Source organism: Trichomycterus rosablanca, chromosome 16 (genome assembly GCF_030014385.1).
Source record: "Trichomycterus rosablanca isolate fTriRos1 chromosome 16, fTriRos1.hap1, whole genome shotgun sequence".
Taxonomy (NCBI): domain Eukaryota; kingdom Metazoa; phylum Chordata; class Actinopteri; order Siluriformes; family Trichomycteridae; genus Trichomycterus; species Trichomycterus rosablanca.
The window spans coordinates 20,425,645-20,444,723 of record NC_086003.1 but is presented as its reverse complement, the minus strand read 5'-3'; the positions used below and the strand labels follow the sequence as shown (position 1 = coordinate 20,444,723).

General features: G+C 38.1%; 1 protein-coding gene across 2 annotated transcripts; it reads right to left on the bottom strand.

Annotated features, from left to right (window-relative positions):
- Positions 1-7,235: 7,235 nt before the first annotated feature.
- Positions 7,236-18,400, bottom strand: clk4b (CDC-like kinase 4b). Of its 2 annotated transcripts, XM_063011109.1 has the most exons (13): positions 18,302-18,400; positions 14,911-15,085; positions 12,202-12,433; positions 11,654-11,744; positions 10,872-10,938; positions 10,618-10,734; positions 10,121-10,287; positions 9,605-9,699; positions 9,393-9,522; positions 9,197-9,279; positions 8,787-8,866; positions 8,350-8,440; positions 7,236-8,199 (listed from the first exon to the last, which is right to left on the bottom strand). In XM_063011109.1, the coding sequence occupies exons 2-13, from the start codon at positions 15,078-15,080 to the stop codon at positions 8,068-8,070; spliced, it is 1,455 nt and encodes a 484-aa protein (XP_062867179.1). In that variant the 5' UTR covers positions 15,081-15,085; positions 18,302-18,400; the 3' UTR covers positions 7,236-8,067. The 2 variants fall into 2 exon arrangements, with proteins under 2 accessions (XP_062867179.1, XP_062867180.1); XM_063011110.1 differs by lacking the exons at positions 11,654-11,744; positions 14,911-15,085; positions 18,302-18,400 and having other exon boundaries at positions 12,202-12,286.
- Between the last annotated feature and the right edge of the window lie 679 nt (positions 18,401-19,079).

Below are 19,079 nucleotides of genomic sequence, written 5' to 3'. Positions count from 1 at the left end.
TCAGAAAACTGACTTTAAAAAATGTAACATAGCAGCTTCATTTTAACCTGTAAGTACTGCCAGAAGATTAAACAGGTTTACAACAATTTCACAGAGCAGACAAAATGAAAGCTCTCTTAGATTATTGACTTTCATTTCATTTAATTTTCATGTTTTATCACCATATTATCATGGTCAGGGTCACAGTAGTTCTGGTTTTCTACTGAATCACTGTGTGTAAAGGAGTAACACAACCTAGTTTCCTGTGTTAGTGGGCTAGAATAGCTTAACTTACCACCCACCGTGCCACCCAAGCACACTTGATATTTTATTAATAGAAAAAAAACTACACATGGGCAAAGCATTCCTTCATTTATTTATCACCGTCTATTTTACCACTGCTTTATCCTGGTCATGGTTGCATTGGGCAAAAGGTAGGAAACACACCAGACAGGATGTCAGTCCATCACAGGGCAGACATGCGCGCGCGCGCGCACACACGCACACACGCACACACACAGGACTTTTAGGAGTTTTAGTAGCTTTGATTAATAAACATAGACATGGTGTGATAAAGTAATGGGAGGGTAAAAAAATTTGAGGTCCAATAACACATAATACCTGGCAGACAAAACAATGGCTGCATAAGACAATACTTACTCTGACCCAATTTCATCAATGAATATTTAATATGAAGATAAAATGACATGACAAAAAAAGACATTTTCAATGTACTATATGAGTACTAAACCACTGTGGGATTAATACTGTGATTAAGCCACCCAGTAATTGCTGATGATAAAAAGATGCGCATTTTTAACATATAAAATGTGATTATTATAACTTAAATCTGAATCTGCTGCTACAAAGGAGAATGTTGAAAGCTAAACAAAATAAATAAGTAAGTGGAATCTTGAGGTCAGATGACACATGGACGTAAATTCAAAACATACCACATTCTGGAACAGACAATGGAGAGGGCATATGACAAATCATGAAATCATCCCAGTAGTAGGAACCCTATCATACGCACTGATCCACAAAGCACAAAGGCCTAATTTTAGCCCTTAAAGTCATTAAAGAAACATCAATGGGTTGTAGAGATAAAAAGGTTACAAAGTGCACACATCCATACAAAGCCAAGCCTGTTTTCGTCCTTCCTTGACCTTTTCTTTTGATGTCCAACTATAGATTTGAACGTACTATGGTTATAAATTTCGCAACATCCCCTTGCCTGTCCAACATTCTGAGAAGAGAGGAACCACATTTGGTGTTTTATAACCTCCATGTGGGCTGTGTTCAAACTACATGAAGTCTATGTTCTCAGTTTGCAGTCCACAGATGTTGTCACTCAGCATCATATCAGTGGACTCTTAGATGTTGCAGAAATTTGTGGACAATAGGACAAATTAAGTGCCAGTTTCCAGAACTTCCTGGTCTGATATAAGAAACTAGTAATACACATAATTATGAATAATGTTAAATGTCCTGTGGCTTTCTGTCATCCCATATTAGCAGGCTGTTGTGGTGCCACACACTTTCTACTTCTTAAAGAGTGAAGTTACTTGAACCGGATCAAAAGATTCATTTATCTAAGGTGTTTTAAAATAGCACCATGGCTCAATTCTACCCAAATGGATAAACAAACAAAAAAAGAGACACAATGATGTAATTTTGCTATGATGTACCTTGGATTACATCATAGCAAATTTACATGCTGTCAGTTACATACCCATTAACATTTCTCAAAAGTTCTCTGTAAACTCTTGAAAGGAAAAGGGAATTCTTTCTAGCCGTTGCGTAATAATACAGTATGCTTCAAAATTAAACAAAGATCTTCAGAAGGACTTACCTGGTGGGCATGAGCATTCGTGAACTAGATCCCTCGGTGTGCGAAGTTTAGGAGCTGCTTCCTTGATTCTCTGCAATAAAGAACAAATGTATGTTAGAAATTTAATAGCAGTTCATGACCTGCATGAGGCCAAGTGCTGAATCAGCAGACACTGTTAAGTAAAGAACATGCTGAGCTTATATATCATCCAAACATCAGAAGCAGAAGTAGTTCACCTCTGAATGCACTGACTTGAAACCTATTAAAATGCAGAGGCAGAATAGGCAGTACATATTTAAAAGCCCAGCAATGTTGCTGAAGTTAGACAATTCAATAAAACTTACGGGAAAAAAGTTACTGAAAGCATCTGATTGCAGTGGTGTCTGCTATTTTGTTTGTTAATTAGGATTTTAACGTCATGTTTTACACAATTCGGTTACATTTAAGACAGGAACGGTAGTTACTCATTACACACGGTTCATCAGTTCACAAGGTTGTATCGAACACAGTCATGGACAATTTTGTGTCTCCAATTCATCTCACTTGCATGAATTTGGACTGTGGGAGGACACCGGAGCACCCGGAGGAAACTCACGCGGACACGGGGAGAACATGCAAACTCCACACACCTGGGGATCAAATCTAGGAAATGGTGGCTGCTAAAGATGACACATCCAGATATTAGCTTTTAGGGGTAATTACTCTTTATTAGGGTAATATAGGTGTTGCATGACCATTTTCCTTCACAGCACAGTATATATATACTAAATGACCATTTTGTATGATAACTGTAAAATACAGTGTACAACTGCTGACGCTAGCCCTTCAACCTTTGTGCGCCATGGACCCCCCACACACACCTACACTATAGATAAAGACCACTAATGATCAGTTATTATTTGGATATTTAACCATTCTTAGCATAGCAATGATAGTGACAGAGTGGTGCCTGGTTGCTGCTTAAATCAGTTCAGGCTTCTTTCAAGCCAGCTGTGAAACTAAGTCTAACCCCTGTCACACACTTGGAACAGTGCTGCTGTGTTAATGAGAATGTTCCACCACACAAATCATATCTGACCAACTGATCATTTGATAGTGTAAGTCTATATAGTAGACATACCTGATAAATAAACAGCTTAATTGCACAGTAGCTGTACTTTAACTGGAAGTGAGTATTTAAACATATTTTTTATCATTTGAAATTGTAATAGATTTAAATATTTCACATTAATCAATAACAATTTACAATATGTTTAATTATAATATACTCATCTAATATTACAAATTACTTGAACTGAAGTAAAAGTCACATAACTTGATGCTTTCACAAAATACCCCCAAATCTTTGTCACGTATGTAAAAAAAAAAGTGTAAACATAGCCAAAATAGGATTCTTTCTATTTATATGAAAAACAGCGGTGGTCAGGTATAAGGTAAAAATTAGATCTGTACCACTTTAGCTGCAGTGTAAACTTAAAAAAACAGTGGGGAATAATTCTGATATTAAACATTCACTTATGTTAGATAAGACTTAATAAGACATCTCAAAACAAAGCACCTAGAGTATATTAAAGCTGATGAGTAACTTAAAATTACTTTTGTAAATTATACTTATTGTTAATTGACAAATGGCTAAGATACAAAAAGGTATAATGTGAATACCATTGTACATTTTAGATTTTTATGGCACTATTTTGGGGGGGACGTGATGTTGAGAGATTAAAGAGAGATTAAGGGTCGCTTTACGGATACCTGTTATCATTAACAATATTCTATACTGAGATACCACTGAAGGGTATTTTATATATACATATATACATATATACACACACACACACATATATATATATATATCTGGCTAAAATGGGACAAATTTAGTTATTTATTAGGATTTTAACATCATGTTTTACACTTTGGTTATGACAGAACAGGTAGTTACAGGTTACACAAGATTCATCAGTTCACAAGTTTAATGTCAAACACAGTCAGATAATTTTGTATCTCCAGTTCACCTCACTTGCATGTCTTTGGACTGTGGGAGGAAACCGGAGCTCCCGAAGGAAACCCACGCAGATATGGGGAGAACATGCAAACTCCACACAGAAAGGACCTGGACCGTCCCACCTGGGGATTGAACCCAGAACCTTCTTGCTGTGAGGGGACAGTGCTACCCACTGAGCCACCAAAATGTGACAAATTAAATGCAGATCAGATATTAGCCTGTAAATTGGGAGGAATAATTTGCTAATGGCAGCTAGTTGCAGAAGTGTACGACATCACTGTTTTGAAGGTTGTTCAAGTATTACACAGGGTTATAATAAATTACTAAAAAATAACTAAGCTGTAGCTGCTTTAACAATGCATTCAACTGCATGTCGATTAAAAGGTTCATCATTAAGCTCACCTTTTGTACCAACTTTTCTACAGCATCCCACAGGGAGTCGTTTAGCTCCAGTGACTCAGGAACCGAGTTCACCACAGAGACTCGCTTCGCTTCCACTAACTCCATTCTGCGCTCCAGATAAGTAGTTCTTAAAGTGGTCAGGACACAAACCGTTATCGAAAATACCGACAAAATAAAACACAAAACGGCTGGGACACAGTGAAACAAACTGCCGTGACCACTGACTGGCGTTGGTTTGGACATGTCTGTAGACGGAGCCTTGGGGCGCATCCTTATCAACGGTACCTCTATAAACTTGTCAAAAATGTCCTTTAAAAAAGTTCAAATAGTTGTCTGTAAGTGTCCGAATAGCCGTTTTAATTCCGTCTGAGCCTTTAAGTGAAGAAAACGTGGTTACTGGTGGACTGTAAGTTGTGCTGACAGGAGACAAAACGGTCCACAAACGCTTAAGAGCACAAACGAGATGAACGAGGCGCAAAGCAGATGTGTGCTGTGAGCTGAGCGCGCGCACATTTAACTGTACCAGCAGCACACCAAACTTCTCACTTCCTGCCAGCCTGAGCGCGCGCTAGCACAGCTCAGTCAATTAACCCACAGCATGCTCATAAATATTTACACAAACCAAACAGAACAGGCTTTACATTAACAGAAATAACAACTAATTACACTCCTTTTTACTTCTATTCTAGTAATATAAACACTGATAAGCCCACATGAGGACCACCCGCCTCATATACTGTCAAAACAGCTCTGACCAGCCGAGACATGCAATACACAAGACATCCAAACGAGTCCTGTGGTACATGGTACCAGGACATCACCAACACCAGCAGACAGAAGGATTTGATGCACTGTGTTGTGACACATTCGACTCATACCAGTGTTAAAATTATCAGCAGTTTAAATCACAGTAGCTCTCCTCAGGATCAATACCAGATAACATAGCCTAAATGTCCTCTAGGATCAATGAGTCTTGGCTGCCCCACAAACAGTCGGCAGTTAGTGGTTTGTCCCTTCTCAGACCAATTTGTTGCAGGCATCATTTTCATTTATTGTCTGCTTTACCACCACTTTATCCTATTCAGGGTCACGGTGGGTATTTAGTGGAACAGACTTTAGTAAGACACAAGTAAGTCCAGGCACCTGTGCAAGTGGCGGGTGAGTCACATGAAGCATAGCATGATTTTCTGTACGCGATAAGACTGTGTGGGAACCCAACACTTGTAGGTGATAAGAAGTGGCCACAGATTGGACACGTGTGGTGATCCGGCTTTCCTTGATTCTGATCAGATCAGAGGTTCTGTGGCAGAGTTACAATCAGAGATTGAAAATGACTAGTTTGGGAGATAAGGGAGGGGGGGGGAGTGTGTTGGTCCAGCAAAAAAAAGTCTGTTCCAAAAGCAAACTGGGGTCCTAGTCAGTGTTTGAAATTATGTTGTTAACAAAAGAGGCGTATAAAAATATAAACAGGCAAATTTAGTGGAACAGACTTTAGACACACATCTGTTTTTCCAATTTTACACTTAAAAGTTTGTTCTAACTTATTACTGGTGTTAAACGAATGTTAAAGCCATTATTTAAAATTAAATGATAACATCAATAGTTGTACCCAATAGTTTTTTCCCTCCTGCAAGATCACATGAAAACCCAGGTTGCCCTCAGGTGAAATAAATTAAAGTGTGTAAACCTGATGCTTGTGGAACTTGGTGCTGCACTAATACACAGGCTTCCTTATGATATTACTCAGATTATTTATTAGCTCTGACAGAATAAAAAAACAAGGCATATTACTAAAATATGTTCTATTGTTTAGCGGCTTAAGGCTGTAACAATATTTTTACTCAGAACCCAATGCTGTTTGAAACTTTTCTTTGCATTTCCAGGCAGTGCTGTGCAGTGATTATGAAAAGATCTTTTGCACAATACTGTTCGAATGAAATCAATATGATTTTAACCATTTGTGATTTATATGAACAGAATAAACGCATAATATATTGCTAGACTGCAATATTGATTCAACAAGTCTTGACATGGCTTTGTAACGTGAGTGGTAACACTGTAGTCTAAATATTGACATGTGATGCCATCTACAGGAGAGCCTGTAGGCTACATAGTATTCGTAAAAGTACTGAACAGCAAGTACGTATGTGGCTTGTGGGCATTGCCTTTGGTCAGTGTTAAAAACCCACTAATAAAACACTTTCGATTCCAAGAATACGTGGACTGTTGGATATGTGCAGGTTATCCATGCTCACTCTAATGTATTTCAGTATTTTCTTTAGGCAATCTGTTCCTGAAAAGAATAAGCATTGGAATAATTACTTTATTCTGAGTTTTCAGGCTGTTCATAATAGCATGTACCTTAAATGTGTGTATATAACACAAACAAATAAACACTCCTAAACCAACCCTGTTTGGTCTGTTTTGTCTGTAGTAATGTAAAATGACATACATATTTAATAATGTTTTTGCATAAAAATATGACAAAATAACTGGACTTGGGTCTAAAAAGCATAAACTCAGACTCAGACTGTACAGCAGTGTCGTAGATCAAATATGTATCCTAAATTCTAAGTGGCTGAGATTAGAACAAGAAAATATCAAAATTTTGCGATTTACACTATGTATTTATATTACACTACAATATTTTTCCTATATTGTGAATGCAGCCTTAAAACCCACCACCAGCATGCTCATTGGGAAGAGGAGGAAACCAAAAAAACGAGAGAAAAAACATGTGGGCATAGAGAGAAAATGACAAACTCTATGTAAATAGTAACTGGACGTTTAAACTATGGTTCCTAAATTCGTGAAATACCTAAACAGCTTTTCCTTGTGTGACCTAAAAGAAACAGTGACATTTAATCATTAAACGATTAAGCCATGAAGTAAAAAAAAAAAAAGGGGTTTGCTCAGTGGTGCAGTACAGTGTGGCACAGGAAGTTAGATAATGGGCATCGCAATCTTGGGTTCTAGTCACATTTTCCCACAATGAAATGAATCTGAATTGACAAATGAATGTTGCATTTTTAATATTTTACTGTCTTCATAAAACAATAAATCACTGGATAAATAATTATTGCAGCAAAACACACAATACAATTTTAAATAAAAATAGATAAGAAATATGGAAGTATGAGTTTTGGTGTTACACAGGATTTGATACCATTTTGGCATTAGGGCTAGCCTTAATACACCAAAGCTGGCCTAAAAAAAAAGAAATGACCAGCAGGTAATTTGGTTGTTCAGTGTTCAGCTATATATTACTGGGCAATCACTGGTTACGTTGTTGGTATAATGAAATAAACAACAGTTTAAAAGAAACAGTGATCATGCGCTTTCCCTTTTCACCAACCAAAAGAACAGCCACAGGCAAATAAAAAAGCAGAAAAAAGTGCTAATGGTGTAAACAGAGTTAGGCACTACTCAGATATTACACATGACTGACATGCTGCTTGCAACCATAAAAATATTCTGCACTGGACAACCAGATCATAAAATGTTCTCATGCAACTTGCTCGCAAGCCCATATTTGCACCAGAGAGGTCTCAGTTGATACTATACCTGACAACTGCACCTCTTAATAGCTAGGCTGTTTTGGCTATCCCCAACCCCTCGCCCCCTTTTTGGCCAATCATGCACCCTCAAATGCCCAATCGGCCAATAGCACCGTAGTGGACTAGCATACTTTACCGCTGCGCCACCCAATGGCCCTAAATATTGTAGCTTTAAGGCTTAAGCTGTAATTCATTTATTGAATCTTTAGATCAGACTGATACAGTCAGCAGCAGTCTCCATAGGAGTTGTATTGAGTCCAAATGTAACAGTTAACCAGCAGGCTTTGAACTCTCCTTCAAAGCTGTGTGAAAAACGGATGTTTGATGGCCTCCTCCAAGGTAATGCGCCTGGACACATCATATTTCATCATTTTCTGTAGCAGATCAAACAGCTGCTCATGCTTGGAGCTCTTGGTTGCCATGTATTGCTGGAAAAACAACCAAGATACAAATTTACAAAACACATTAATCGGTCATTTCATGCAGTGTATAGCGGAATAAAGTAATCTACAATTAAGTAGATTACAATTACAGTTAATTAGGAGGAACAAATTTCCTGCATTTAAAGTGTGTAGTACCTTTAGTGGCTTGCAGTGCTTCCTCACGTATCTGCCAGAGGAGCTGTGCTCATCCCAGTCCAGCTTGCCACGATGAACGTAGTGCTGCTTACTAGAACCACACCACACAGCTAAATGTTTATCTAAGCCTTACGTTATCTGAATCACATCGTACAGCTGGACACAGTAAAAGTTACGAAACAAACACAGCTGTCTATGAAAGCCTTTGAGTCGTAGATGTTTTAGATGTATTTTTTTTGTATGTCCTAAATAAGTCTTTTGGATGCAAATAAAAACATATAAACCAATCAAATGCAGATGTAATCAGTACATCAGTAGCACATGAAGCCTGTAGATAATTATGAACTGCATTACAAACTGCATCAGGGTTGCACAACATCCTTGCTGCCAACACAGCTAAGCAGCAAAACAAAGGTCAATTTTTATGTTCATTTTACCTTGTTTTTTGGAGCATGTGGACAGGTATGGGGCCAAAAACCCTCTCCATCATGGCCAGATGTTCCTTGCTGTCATGAGTCTGTAACAGTAAACGGAGCATGATTAATAATACATAATTCATAAAATTCAAAGTAAAAATTCAAGTAAAATTCATTTATTGTCTTTTATAACATATATAGTTGTAAATGTAGTTGGTATGTTTACACCACTCTTTTAATCTTCCAAAGAAAACATGTTCTTAATGTTCTCATGTTGCTTAATGGCCTAGCCAGTGCCTTACCAGCAACCACTAGAGCCAAAATTCCCCATTTCATTTAACATTCCTCATACCACTGTAGTGACGATAAAGACACCAAGGTGTGTGAAACTATTCAAATAAGATTAATCTGTACTCAGATGTTCTTCTTACCTGAAATAAAGTTAATCCCAGATAGAATTCCATCAGAATGCAGCCCAAACTCCAAACATCACATGCTTGGTTCCAGCCCAGCTCTGACAAAATAGAAAAGTGCTTGCTAATGAATATACAATGCATGCTGCATGATGGCACGGCAGCTAATCTTTAGAAGAACTTTAATACTGACATTTAACAGATTATACATTACCTAAGACGACCTCAGGTGCTCTGTAGTGGCGTGTCGACACCACTGAAGTGTGGTGCTCATGATCGTACGTAGCACTTCCGAAGTCTACCACCTTTACGTCAAGTTTCTTCAGCTTCCTTTCCTCTCGTTTCTATAGAATGGAACAACAATACTTCAGTAAGGCCTTCTATATACAGAAAATTCTGAAAGGTAAATAACTGACACCAACTTACCAATTTGGCATTGTATTTTACATCACAGTCTGAGTCCACAAACAGAATGTTTTCAGGTTTCAAGTCAGTGTGTGTTAGTTTATTCTGATGAAGAACTACAAAAAAGCAAAGAGTAAACACAATGGTGATAGGTGGTATTATGAGAGACATGGACATGTCCCAATCAGCCAATTACCCACAAAGCAAAACTTTTAAGCAGTCTATGGCAATATGCAGCACAATATGCACTCTATAGACAGAAATGTGGACTTCTGACCATGGACATCAATATGGAGCTGGCACTCTTTTGCAACTATAGCTATTTCTATTCAGTGGGGAAAAAACATTGTAGAAACAGGCACTAATGCTTGACAACAATAACTGGTTCCCCAAACTGTTGTCAAAGTTGAAGCACATAATGTATTTTGTAAAAAATAATTTTATAAATCTCTTAGCAATGGGTGTGGCTAAAACACCTGAACTGCACATATTTTTGGTGTGAAGAAACTACTACTGTACTAAACAAAAGGTTCTTACAGTGTACAGCTCTGAAGATCTGATCTGCCATGTGCCTGATCTGGTCCACACTGTAGGGCATAAAGTCATTCTCTTTCAGGAAGTCATAGGTGCTTAGTCCTAACAGCTCAAACACAACGCAGATGTGGCCGTGGTGATCAAACCAGTCGAGCATCCGCACGAAAGCACTGAAATAGATTTACATTAGTTATCTGTGTGTGTCTGAAATTCATACAGTCCTTTTTAAATTAACACTTTCTAATTTATCTGCAGTAAAATAAACATTTTGAAAAATGCACATCATTTTCCACTTTTCCCAGATGTTTAGTGTCTTAATTTGTTTTTTACTGGAAAAAACTGACTTATTTCCCCTCATCATAATTTGAGATAATTTTTATCCTAAAAAATTACGCAGGATATACATCTTTTATGAACTGTTAGCTTTAATAGCCACATAGCTTTAATACTAATATAAAGACAACACCAGTTTCAACTCTTTCTTAAAGCTAACTACTTACATTTTCTTTTCAGAGTCTAAGGAGATCATCTGTTTCAAGATTTCCACCTCTGTCAGAGCTGCTTCACGATATCGCTCCAGATTTTTGATTATCTTCAGAGCCACTTTCATACCACCCCTGCCAATGAATAAGCCAAAAGGTTACGTAGGTTAGTAACATGATTATGTATATATCAGTATATAATTGAACATGACTGTGTGAGAGCACACCACTGTACACAATTGAAATTCTTTGTAAATGAGGCAAATGCTTACTGTGAGTGGTCAATGCACTTTACTACTTTTCCAAAGGCTCCTTCCCCTAGAGTGCTTACAATCTCATCTAAACAAAGGAAACAGATTGTGCAGTCAGCTAAAAGCAATGACCACATATTACCAATAATAATTAGTTTCAGATCTAGTAAAGCAGGGCTTACACCACATTAGTAAGTACTTCACTAATGTATTTCTTTTTTATAAATAGAGTAAATCCCAATGCAACAGAATATCAGGATGGACTAATATGGAGTGTTGCAGGGGGTGAAACAGCCAGTGCATATGGAAGAAATATAAATAAATAAATAAATAAAGTTGCTTTTTAATGCCACAGAGATTGTATCTCCTCCTAGTGGCAGTTATAGGTTACATAACATGATGCCTTGCCTAAAATACTTTTATCATAAAAATTTGACATCTTCAAATATTGAAGGACCTCAGATTACTTTGAGCAAGAACAGAATGTTCAGTGGTAACTCCTTCACCCATTTACACTACCAGATCATGTGTCAGCAGTTAGTTTTGATCTCAGAACTGAAAACTGACAGGAAAACTAGTCCAAAATCCTACAGTGTAGGCCCAGCCGGTTCTTTTTACCGCTGCTTTGTTACGATGATTTGAACTACAAGAGTTCCCCTACAAGTGTGAAAATATTCAGCATGGTACCACATAAGCTAGTTCAATAACCTTACAGGTAACTTTGTAAAATGACCCCCACCCAACTAGCTGGAAGTCTCCCAAACTCTAAACAGGACAGACAGAAAAAGATACGTGTTCTGTACATCTTGCTCTTAGCATGTCTCCTTTTTGATAGATCAGGTGACCCTCCTCATCATCCTCAAAACTTCTGGTTCTTTTCTGGCGAGGACTTTTCTGGAAGCAGGAGTGAGATGCAGGAACACAACATCATCATCACCATCATCATCATCAAACACCAGACAGGACCAGGTCAGAACACAGCATTCATTCGTTCAGCAAGGAGTGTTGGTGGAGTGGAGGGATGATTGAAAGCCGTTCAGAAGCCCACAGCAGCAGCAGCGATTTCAAATTCAGTCCCGAGAAACAGTACAGGTACAGCCAACGTAGTGTGTGTTACAGAGGAAAGACATGGTAACAACATTTTCAGACAAGATATTTAGGAAAAAATGGAGTAACAACAAATGAGAAAAGCCATTTTGTTCTATTACTCTAAATTTGTACTTTAAGGAATGATTCAGCAAAAAATCTAATTTACATAATTTTCCCCACCATTTATGCATGAAAAAAATCCCAGTAAGCACCCCTGTTTTAGAACCCAGCCTAAATTAAGAAAGAAGTATAGCAAGTTTACCAAGTGCGAGTGGCTGTTTTGTGGCTGGGAACAATTGCGTTCTCTGCTACTGGAATGAGCGCAGCCATCATGAGCCAAAGATCTGCTGTACTGGTGCCAGTGTTGTTTTCCGTTCTGTCTCCGCTCAGGAGCAGCTTGGTACTTGGCTCTGTCCTCACAGCTTTGCAGTTCCAGACTGGGCATTTGTAATCTGCTTTCTAAGGAATCCAGTCCCTTACTGCTCTTGTGACTCCTAAAAAAATCATTATCACAGAAATACTTCAAAACAAAAAGTACCTTCCAAACAATCTGTATGTTCCTACCAGAAGACAATATGTTTCCTGATGTTCTATCTGCCTCAGAGCCAAAACATAAGTCTATGTGGTTGGTGCAGGTTATCAGTTCTTTTAGCAGGCACGAGATAAATGTGAGATCTTGACCTGCCAGAAATCAAAAGTGTCATGTGTCTTCCCAAAATACAGGAATCCTCAACGGCGCTAAACTTAGCATTAGACCCAGAGACAGTTCCTGTTGGAACGCTGACTCTTCCCATTTAACATATCCCTTGAGGAAAGGGATGTTTCAACCTGTCAGTACTGTAGTAGTAAAGCCTTTAACACAATGCCTTAGCTGACAAAAAACACACATCTTATTTAACAACAGAACCAACTAAAACCAAGTTAAACCTACAGATGTCTACATAAAATAATGTGAAACCAGCAAGATCATGTATGTATCATAAATGCACTTTCTGATCAATGTATTTCACAAAACATACTATTAAAGCCAAGTCCGCCATGCCTTGATTTTCTGTATATCTGTATATAGCAGTGTTTTTCAAACATAAGGGCCACGAGCCTAAAAATAAAAAAGGGTTGCAGAGAAAAAAAAGCTTGTATGCGAACGACCCCTTGTGGAGGTTTTATGTTACATCTTGTAAATCAGAGAGAGAAAGATGCATTGTTTGTGTTGCCTGTCGCGTAATAATAAATAATGGACAAAATGTGGGTTGCTTGAAAAAAAAGTTTGAAAAACCCTGGTATATAGGTGTTAAAAAACATCAGTATCTGGCAACAGCCAGTCATCACACTGACACTAACAAAAATTGCTGCATCACTATTAAATTTACAGGCTCACAAATTCCTAGAAAGTAACTTATCACACCCCACCCTATATGTAATAATAGCAATATCTGATTATTTGGCGATACTGGTTTAATATTAAAATCCTCCAAATTAGTGACTTTCTGAGAAGCTCAGGTGGCACAACAGTAAAATACGCAAGCCCACTACTGCTCGACTCTCAGCAGTGCCATCGGCTGGTCGGGCGTCTACACAAACATGATTGGCCAAACAGCCTAGCTTTTACTAGATCGCACCTGTCAGTACACTCTCAGTGCCAGAATGAGCTGCTGTTGCAATCCCTAAATATGGGAGCAGCCAAAGAAAAAAATACTGTCAAGTTAGGTGTAATAGTACAGGCATGATTACTGTGTGCCTGAAGACAGTCTATTCCCACATGCACTGGTGACATGCATTTATTGAAATGTATAAAATGCATTAGAAATCTTTTTAGAAAATATAACAAATCTAAACCAACACCAGTTCAATTCTAAAAATTGCATCCAAATCGCTGGACTCCAGGTTCATGGACTACTTCAACCTTTTAATTTATTTGATATATTTATTTAATATTTGATAAAGTGCTGGCTCTCAACACATCACGTTTGCCAGGCTAAAGAGGCTTCAGCCATATAAAAAGCACTAATGGATGCATACTTTTGGTTGGCATGTTTCCATGTTTACATTATGAAGCATTTAATAATCAAGTCACACAGTTTTACATGGGCTTGAACTTGCTGCCATTCAGGAAAAAGAGCACCTCCTTCAAAATCAGAACCTTAAAGATGGAGAGAAGTTAGTTGCTGAAGTTAAATGCTAAATGCATGAACAAAGGAATACAGAAGCATGGTGATACTAACCTGGTTGACTGTTGAGCGTTTCACATATGTTTCAGCAACTCAGCAGCTTTAATTTATGGCCGACCTGTTGCTGTTTATATTTGAACATCCGGGTACATCTCCTCTTAACATAAAGTAACGCGTTGGGTTTTTCCCCTCAATGTTGGCATAAGATAATCAGCCCATTTGAAATGGCTTTAGTCAGAACAGTTGTATTTATATATGAAAAAAATAGGAGGATTTAAATGACATTATAGAGCTTTCTTTGGCTATACAGTGTGTGAATATACACTCACCGAGCACATTATTAGGCACACCTATCTGTTCATTTATTAACATTTATGAACTTTTTATTAAACGTCCATATATGAATTATAAACTACACCTACTATACAAATACTATACAAATACTACACAAATGACTCAGGGTCACCATTGTGTTGACAAATGTGGGTTTTTTGGCCAATGACACAAACCCTTATGTTGTCCCCTGATTAGCAGTGGTTTTCTGCTACACAGGCCTGGTGCTGGATACATTTTTCTTCAATGATTGAACCATAAATTATATTGAAATAATATCATAATAAATAAAAAAAAAATTTTTAATTAATGACCAGAATTATTCTTTTCTACTTTACACTCTAGTTCACTCTGTACTACATCGAAGTCTCATACAAGTCCTATCTAAACTCTACTAATTCAACTAGCCTCACCGGCAACTTGACTTGACTTTAAAGCAATGCATCTAATGTCTTTTTTGTTTATAGTACCTTTCGTATGTTCTGTAGTGGTGGTTGCGTCCAGGTCTCCTGTCTCTCTCCCAGGTGCATGAGCTCCTCTTTGGACACTTGCAGGTCTCAACCCTTATCTCTTCTTCCTCCTCCCAGCTCCACTCCTCCGTCCTGCCAGCCGAACGGCGCAACCGCTTTGAGCGCCGCATCTGTCCTGCCAGAATAAGAAAAAAATGTACAACTAATAAAAAAATTACGACTGAGAACTTGATCCACAGCCTGCTCTATGCCCCGTGCTGAGCTGTAAAATCCAAACCAACTGACGCGACACTAGTATGTTGTCTAGTTATTAAGTTTCAAGAGGTGACTGAGAGGTAATTATTTTCAACTACTCAGGTGGCTCTTGAGAATCTCAGTTACATACTCAAGAGCAGTTTATGCACCTATACTCTAGTATTTTAGTAAACAAGGTCATTTTAAAAACATTGTTTAAGTAACATTTAAAAACAAAAACGTTTTGTTTACTTAATGTGGCTAATGCACTGAAAGTGCAACAATGTTTTTTATATTCTTCTATGACTTGCTCACCCCCGTTTGCATTTAAAAGTTCACATGATCACAACTGAGGGCTTTTGGGTCTATAATTATTTTATGTAACACTCTAGTGCATGCTTATAATAACATGTAAACATCTGCCTATGTTTTAATAGTAATATGTCAATAATATGTGACGTCCCTTTAAAGCAGTGCTTTAGTTAATAAGGACATCTCAGTTCACAAATATGTTCAGCCTTGATAGCTGTGTCCTCATTTCATCCCCTCGTGTTTTGTCCCATTTTCATTGCAGTGTACCCTACATTTACAACACGATACATATCCAGTTTCAGAATTATCTGTACCCAATGTGCTACTGCCTGTTTCCAACTGCACAAGGGTAAAGGTAGTTGTTCACTTAAGGTAAGGCATTGCTTGCATAGTCCACTAGATGCTGAGAACAAATCCATGACGGCAACTGTAAACAGTGGCAGTAGGATGATGTTTGATTTGCTCCGCTGCGGTTGTTGTGATGCTTAATTTTCTGTAGGTCTATAGTTTTTGTGCTGCAGTGGTGATTCTGTGAAAATTCAACCTTTTCAACCTTTTACCTGTTTCTGGCTCGCCTGGCCAGAAAGGGCAAACAAATGTCCCTTTTCTACTGAATGGTACCCAAAAATATGGTTAAATTTAGATTTTTTAGAAATCTGTAATCCCACAGTGTTTAGTGTTTTTTGGTACTATACCAAAGTACCCAGGCAAAATTCGGTTGCCCTTCTGGACCAAGCGTACTGCATACGTGTGGTGAGAAACAGAGCAGACAGGTGATTGGTTAAACAGAATCGCCACTAGAGTAAGAGAATACAAGTACCATATCAGTGCTTGAATGTGGATCAGTCGGTATATGCAAATAATTACATAATACATTTAAATTAACATCACTTGTCTTGTACTAGACGTGTTAAGAGAACGGAACAGGTGCACGTCCCTTATGTGTAATGTAATTTCTATACGGTCAATGAATTGCCCAGAATCTGATATGAAGAGGGCAAAAAAGAATATGGACAGCTTGTAAAAAGTGCCAGTACACAGGCAAAAAGGTCACAGTGGTGCTGGTACTCCATACTGGTTAACAGTAACCATATTTAAAACCCAAGTGCAATTAATTTTTGTTTGTTACATTTATGACAGGACAGGACAGGTTCAAAACAGTTCAAATTTAATGTCAAACACCATCACCAGCAATTTTGTATCCCCAATTCACCTAACTTACATGTCTTTGGACTGTGAGAAGGCACGGGGAGAACATGCAGACTCCATACAGAAAGGACCCGGACCGCTCCACCAGGGAATCATTTCATTTCATTTATTAGGATTTTAACGTCATCTTTTACACTTTGGTTACATTAATGACAGAAACAGTAGTTACTTGTTACACAAGATTCATTAGTTCACAAGTTTAATATCAAACACAGTCATGAACAATTTTGTATCTCCAATTCACCTCTCTTGCCTGTTTTTAGACTGTGGGAGGAAACCGGAGCTCCTGGAGGAAACCCACACAGACACGGGGAGAACATTGCAACTCCTCACATAAAGGACCCAAACTGCTCCACCTGGGAATTAACCCCAGAACCTTATTGCTGTGAGGTCACAGTGCTACCCACTGCAATTGATTTTAGCAGACATGTTGTTAGAAAAAGACTTAAACACATCCACAAAAAAATTCAACAACACAGAGGGACAAAATGAGAATTGTACTGTTATTGTTGCTGCCATTGTTAAGAGTTACAGTAGAGTATTTGCTCTCAGGGTCTGGTGGACAATGCCATCATCCCACACAAGAAGAATTTTGTATCTCCAATTTACTTCACTTGCATGTCTTTGGACTGTGAGAAGAAACCGGAGCACCCAGAGGAAACCCACACGGACATGGGGTGAACATGCAGACTCCACACAGAAAGGACCCGAACTGCTCCCATCTGGGAATCAAACCCAGAACCTTATTGCTGTGAGGCGACAGTGCTGCCCACCGCAACTGATTTTAGTAAAGATGTGTGGTTAGAAACACATCCCCAGAAAATTAAACCCCACAACAACCAACGGGACAAAATCAGAATCGTACTGTTATTGCTACTGCCATTGTAAAAGAGTTACAGTAGAGTATTAGCTCTCAGGGTCTGGTGGACAATGCCATCACTCCACACCACAAGCACACTAGGCCTAGATATGGTTCACATAGTACTGGCAACAAACACTAAATGTGGAATATATATATACACTTTTCCAAAGGGTACTGTGCAATTGGGAAAACACAAAAATATTGGTTGGAATTGAGAAAAGTAAACAAGCAGACAAGATTTTTAAAACGAGATGAACCCACTGGGTTTTAAACTGTCCGGACTCCTGTTACAGTTAACAGTGTTCCGTACAGCTAGTCAGTCCGGAGCTAACAGATTTGCAAAATGTACAAAGGCTGTACGGAACACTGATAAATTACGGAACGTAACATTAATTAAACACTTAAGTATTTTTAAGGCTTTTAGATGAAACATTTCTTGTGAGTGGTGAAACACCTCACATTACTACAGAAGCTGCTGTAGCCAGTAACTGGAAACAGGAAGTCATCTGGCAGCTAGCCAACACAACAACAGACTACAGCAGAATAAGCTGGTTTGTTTGAGTAAATTCATCATTGTTATTACTGGATCAATTATACATTCTATTTAGGTAAGTTACACCAAAAATCCACAAAGTATTCGTCTACTTTATAGCGTTTAATTAATAACACTTTGTCGGTGTTTATCCTTTCCAGGGCAGAAACGGGAACTTACTAGCCAGTTAGCTTTACCATGGTTACTGTTTTACGAGTTAATAAATAAAAGCGTGAGGTTACCTTAACTATCTTCAGTTTAAAAGACTTTATTACAAGCGCTGAAAGAAGACACGGCTCTCTCCTTACAGGCTCCCCGGGTGCGCCTTCATTTAATAACTTGGGTCCACTTCTAAATTACTCGCTACTGAATACGTAGGGCACTAAATAGAGGGTAATTATTTCCTACTAAATGTAGTGCGCGCTCACGGGGAGCTTAGAGTTGTTTGAAACACAGCCTTGTGTTAAGTTCCGTTGTATACAAATTGGAGAAAATGGAAACGCTGAGATGTGTAAACAGTATTTTACTGCTATTTCATTAAAATGACCTAATGAATGCTTTACATTTGAAATACTACCATGGACAAACGTAAATGTGATTTTTTTAAATACTGATTACAGGAAGCTGTTGGCCAATTATTTTTTCGTTAAGGAACTTTTTCTCTCCCAACATTGACATTGAGGTGTTTAAAATTCCCAACACTGCTACACCTAATACCATGTTAGAGTTACTGCCGTTCTGAAAATGGTCCACTACTATATATATATATATATATATATATATATATATATATATATATATATATATATATATATATATATATATATATTTGTGTGTGTATTTGTTTGTTTGTTTGTTTATGTATTTTATCCCCTTTTTCTCCAGACTTTTAGCATATTACCCAATTTCAATATGCTTCCTCTCTACTGATGCCGATCCCCGTCCTGATTGAGGAGAGCGAGCCTGACCCATGCCCCCTCCAACACGTGTGCAGTAGCCGACAGCAACACCCTGATCAAT

Bases quoted from the DNA above. Each gene is read 5' to 3' on its own strand.
- clk4b (XM_063011109.1), bottom strand. From the start codon at position 15,080: ATGCGGCGCTCAAAGCGGTTGCGCCGTTCGGCTGGCAGGACGGAGGAG. The intron at 10,288-10,617 runs GTAAGTAGTTAG...AATCTATTTCAG, and splicing joins TTAGACTCTGAAAAGAAAAT to TGCTTTCGTGCGGATGCTCG. The intron at 9,700-10,120 runs GTAAGAACCTTT...GCTTTTTTGTAG, and splicing joins GATCTTCAGAGCTGTACACT to TTCTTCATCAGAATAAACTA.